The following is a 4,839-nucleotide window of genomic DNA, read 5'->3' as shown; positions in this document are numbered from 1 at the left end:
ACTTTTTTGGGACAGTCTTTGTAACGGATTCTGGAACGAGTTTTGCTAAAACTTTTAATATTTTCTTTAGCATTACTAAACCCGTTCCTAATTTTTGAATAATATATTTTTTTTATAAACTATTAATATATTTAATAATTTTGAACAAATAAATAAATTTATACATTTTAGCAAATTTTATGATTATGTACATTATTATGTAACAATGTTAGTATGTACTGGGAATATTGTTCTAATTTATTTTTTTATGATTATTATGTAATTTATAATTATTTATATTTATTAATGTAATATTGTTGATATTGCATTAATTGTTTCAAACTTCTTTATTAATGTGATTATTGTGTAAAATTTTATTAAATTGCATAAATTCCATAAATTTGTGTAAATTACACATAAATTGCATAAACTACACATAAAAATTATAAATTACATAAATTACACATGTATTTCATAAATTACACATACAAATTATAAATTGCATAAATTACACATATAATGCTAAAATTACACAGAAATTGTAGAAATTACACATAAAAACTATAAATTGCCTAAGTTACACATGTACTGCATAAATTACACATAAATTGCACATAAATTACATAAATTGTACAAATTTACATAAATTGTATAAATTACATAAAAGAGGGTATATTTATAATTATGTCAAACCTATTTATATATATTGTTATTATTATGAACTTTTTGTTTATATCGATGTATTGTAACTTAAAGAACAAAATTTATTTGCATTACTAATGTACAACATTTAATATTTCGATTGACTTTCACAAAATTAAAAAAGTTATGAAATAACCAGAACAAAAAAAAAAAGTTACCAATTGTGATTTTAATTAATTAATTTAATTAATGCGTACATTACATTACACGGAACACATGCTAGTTAATTATACATTCATCAATTATAGTTATAAATAAGTGAGACCTATAATTGCTATTAATTGGTATAAATGAAAATATTTGAAATGTGTTTGATTTTGTGATAATATTCTCCTTCACCATCCACCACTCCTACCCTCTTCACGAACTCTTCTCGCATAGATATAATTCTCAGTTCTTGGAGAATATTAATGAATTCCAATTCATTTGGAATCATCTTCAATTTACTGCATTCTGCATTAAGTAGACTAGAGAGGTTGAGCATTGCTCCTTCCTCCACTCTCCACCCCATTAAATTCAACAACCTTTGCAAAACAAGTTCCCTGAGTTCAGGAAATCCAGTTGCCCGACAAACCATCTCTCTGCCCACATATGGATTGCTCCACAAGCCAAGAACTCTTAACATGGGAAGCTTTTCTAGTATTTCCATTGGGTCTTCCTCAATCCTTGTACCCACAAGCTGCAATTCTATCACATTTTCATATAGTTGAACTTCATAAGCTGGTAATTTGCTCACTCGACAATGTGTGATTCTCAAGTAATGTAGTGAGTGACACATCACCAACCTCCTGAAAAGAGTTGAGCCATCTTCCCGATTCGTATTAACATCCATGTCCATCTTGGGCAATTTAAGAAGATGAGTGATATCATCAACCACATCACCAACCCAGATATCATCAACCATCTCCAATTCATTCAAGCCTTCAAATTTCAATTTTTCGCCTCCAACCCTCTCATGATCATCTTTCATAAATAGATGCCTCAAGCGCTTCATTTTGTATATGCAATTAGGTAATCTCATTGTATTTTTCACATTCAATGTCTGCAAACAAGGTAGCTTACATATAGATGGTGGCAATTCTTTCACAATACTATTTTCGAGACTCAATAGCTTCAACAGCTTCCATTTTGCGATTCCTTTGGGCAATTTCCAATTCTCAAATTGATAATCTTTGAATACAAAAGATCTTATGTTCTTATTTTCCCCAATCCTGTAACTAAGATCGTTATCCACTCCCACCCACAGATAGCCAATCTATTTGTTTTACAAATTGAAGACTCTTCTCCTCCCATGTTTTTATCTATAACCTCCAGAAATCCTTCTTTTTTTCCTTTTGACAAACACAAATCTCGTATCATATCATGAAGCCGGCATGACTTAACTCTATTATATAGCGGCAACTTGTCTGTTTCCACTTCAACCATACACCTATTTGCTAGCTCGAATAAATACTGTTCTGCCACATCTCTCAAACTTTCTCCTCTTCCCTTATCTTCGGAATAAATCATGCCTTCAGCCAACCATAGTAAATATAGTTTTTCTATATCTATTTTTTCATCTTCTTTAAAACAAGCCAAATACAAAAAACATGGTTTCAGATTGTAAGGGAGCACATTATAACTCAAATATAGTATTTGATTTACTCCTTTGTCATTCTCCAAACCTCTCCCATGTAGAAGGTACGAATCAAAATTTCTACACATATTTTTCCATTCTATTGATGCCTTTTCATGATGAAGAGTTCCTCCAATAACTGAAATGGGTAATGGTAAATAACCATATTTTTTTACTATTTTTCTTCCATATTCTTCCAACAACTTTATTTCAGTTGTAGGTATCTCTGAATACATAATCAATGAATGTAAGTTAATTCAAAATATTATAAAATTTGAATTTCTTATAAATATGTATAGTAATTAAAACAAATCAAAACAAGAGAATTTCGCCCTATACTTTCAACAAATAAAAAATAGAAATAAAATCTGAAAGCATAACTTTATATTGCTGAATCCATTTCTTTGTATGACTTTCTAAATGTTTGATTCCTTTTACGTTTTAAACAAATTTTGTATCAAGAAATAAATTTTAAATTGCTATTCAATGGCATTTTATACATATAGATCAACTTGAAATTTACATAAGAAAATTCAAACAATCTTGTCATCATGAAAACTATAAAAAAAATTAGACTTAACAAAATAATCTTTTTCGCTAAATATATACTATTAAAGATATCTTTAGTATCATTACTCTTTTTTCTATTGTCACTAACTAGAGAAAGAAGATTCAAAATCAATAAAATAAAACAAGAAATTTTACAAACTAACCTTGTGAATAGTTGTTTGGGAATGCTATCTTTTGAAGGAGATCCCATCCTTCATCTTCATCTAAACACTTGAGATTGAGGACGTATCCTCTGGAAGCAATGTTTTGATTTCTGGTTGTGAGCAAAACTTTGCTATCTGCCTCTGCAATGGGAAAGGCACGCCTTAAGCAATTCCAGTGATCAACTTCCCAAACGTCATCCAAAACTAGGAGACATTTTCTGTCTCTTTGTACTTGGTACAACTTTCTGACCAATGTATCTTCGTCTTGATCTTCACTTTCATTTGGAAGAAGTTGCTTTAGTAGTCGTTGGAAAGTAGTTTTGGGTTGAAACTGCTGACTTACACAAACCCAAGCACGATATTTGAAGCACCGCTCCACGGCCTCCCCATTGTAAATTTTAGTAGCAAGAGTGTCTTTCCCAATCCTCCCATGCCACATATGGAAATCACTCCATTTGATTTGTCATCAGTTGTCAGAACTGATTCTAACTGTTTAATATCCTCCTTCGTTCCTACAAAATATTTTTCAACCTCATGCCCATACGTTCTTCTTGACCTATCGGTATCATCTACCAATCTTGATGAGTTGTCTCCTACACTCGTAGACTCCGACTATTTGGTGAGGTCGGACATATGAGACTTGATATCTTTAATGTCTTCTCCGATTTGGTGCATTCTTGACCACTCGCTCAATACACAAGTGAATCTTTTGAGAACCATTTTAAGGCCTTTTCCTTTTCTTCTGGACACCACTTCAATGACATATCTTTCTAGCACATTCTCAGCTTGAATGGACAAATCGCGAAGTTCAGCGATCCAATTCTTGACTGTATGTGAATTGTACCGATCTTACCTCCTATCAGCATCCTTCAAGAAACAGTGCATGATGTTGAGCTGCCTACGGACTTCCTCAACCTCACCGCCCACACTCGATAGAAACTTTGCTTCCTCAATCAATAAGTCCCGAAGTGTTTCAAGTGCAATTGTTGCAACAGAATCAACCATTTTACTTTGTATTTAGGTGATTTTCTGGAGAAATGTGTTGGATCAGTAGCGGCTAATTGCAAAGTGGATGGATGTTATCGATCTTTTTAATTCACCAACTGCCTTCATTTTATATATGCGCATACCAACTTCTATTCCTACTTGACACAAATTCTACGCATGCTACAAATTCTTTTCTCCTCTTATCTTTTCTTGTAAATTGGAAGTTTTAGATTATTTCTCCCATATTTCACACTTTCTTGATTCTCACTTTTAATTTAAGTTAAAGCAAAAGAATCGGCTACTCATAACACAAGTTCAAGAAATCCCTTTCAGATTTAATTTAAATTCTACTCATAGGTACAAATTCTTTTCTCCTCTTTCATAAAATTTTATTTATGGGTATTGACTCAATCCAAATATAATTTATATTTTTTAATGGGTTTGGATTTGGACCTAGGTTTAGTAATATTTATTGGATTTGAGTATGAGTCTGAGTAGGGTCTCACCCTATCCATTGATTCCCCTATACTATCAATGTATCCATATCAAATTAGTGATTGGTTAACTATAATACTAATTTTAATTAATTATATATATTTGATATTAATTATTGATGATTGCATAATATAATTATAATTAATTTATTAAAAAAAATTATGATCGGGTTTTAATAATGATCAGTACCATGATCCGCATTGATCCTTCAATCTATATTATATAAGTAACTCAAATGCTTTCTTGCCTCCCCCCCCCCCAAAGAATAAGATGTGGATGCCAAAATGCACTTAAGTGTGAAGCACATGGACTACAATCAGTCTATGGAAAAAGTATCAAATATTTCAA

The 4,839-nt window shown here is 31.3% G+C and overlaps 1 protein-coding gene across 1 annotated transcript; it reads right to left on the bottom strand.

The window, feature by feature from the left end:
- Window positions 1–958: 958 nt before the first annotated feature.
- Window positions 959–4,014, bottom strand: LOC148788090 (putative disease resistance protein At1g59780). Its single transcript, XM_088880344.1, has 4 exons — window positions 3,863–4,014; window positions 3,010–3,458; window positions 1,950–2,522; window positions 959–1,851 (listed from the first exon to the last, which is right to left on the bottom strand). Exons 1-4 carry the CDS (start codon window positions 4,012–4,014, stop codon window positions 959–961), a joined length of 2,067 nt encoding a protein of 688 aa, XP_088736470.1.
- Between the last annotated feature and the right edge of the window lie 825 nt (window positions 4,015–4,839).

The sequence above is a fragment of the Sesamum indicum genome, linkage group LG5 (genome assembly GCF_026168435.1).
Source record: "Sesamum indicum cultivar Baizhima isolate 11 linkage group LG5, ASM2616843v1, whole genome shotgun sequence".
Lineage (NCBI taxonomy): Eukaryota > Viridiplantae > Streptophyta > Magnoliopsida > Lamiales > Pedaliaceae > Sesamum > Sesamum indicum.
This window is presented reverse-complemented; position numbering and strand designations above follow the sequence as displayed.

What these genes read in the sequence shown, in the direction of transcription:
- LOC148788090 (XM_088880344.1), bottom strand. Translation starts at nt 4,014, where the DNA reads ATGGTTGATTCTGTTGCAACAATTGCACTTGAAACACTTCGGGACTTA. An exon ending in TTGAAGGATGCTGATAGGAG is followed by an intron (nt 3,459 to 3,862) that starts GTAAGATCGGTA and finishes AATCAAATGGAG; the next exon opens with TGATTTCCATATGTGGCATG. An exon ending in AGGAGAAGAGTCTTCAATTT is followed by an intron (nt 1,852 to 1,949) that starts GTAAAACAAATA and finishes TTGTATTCAAAG; the next exon opens with ATTATCAATTTGAGAATTGG.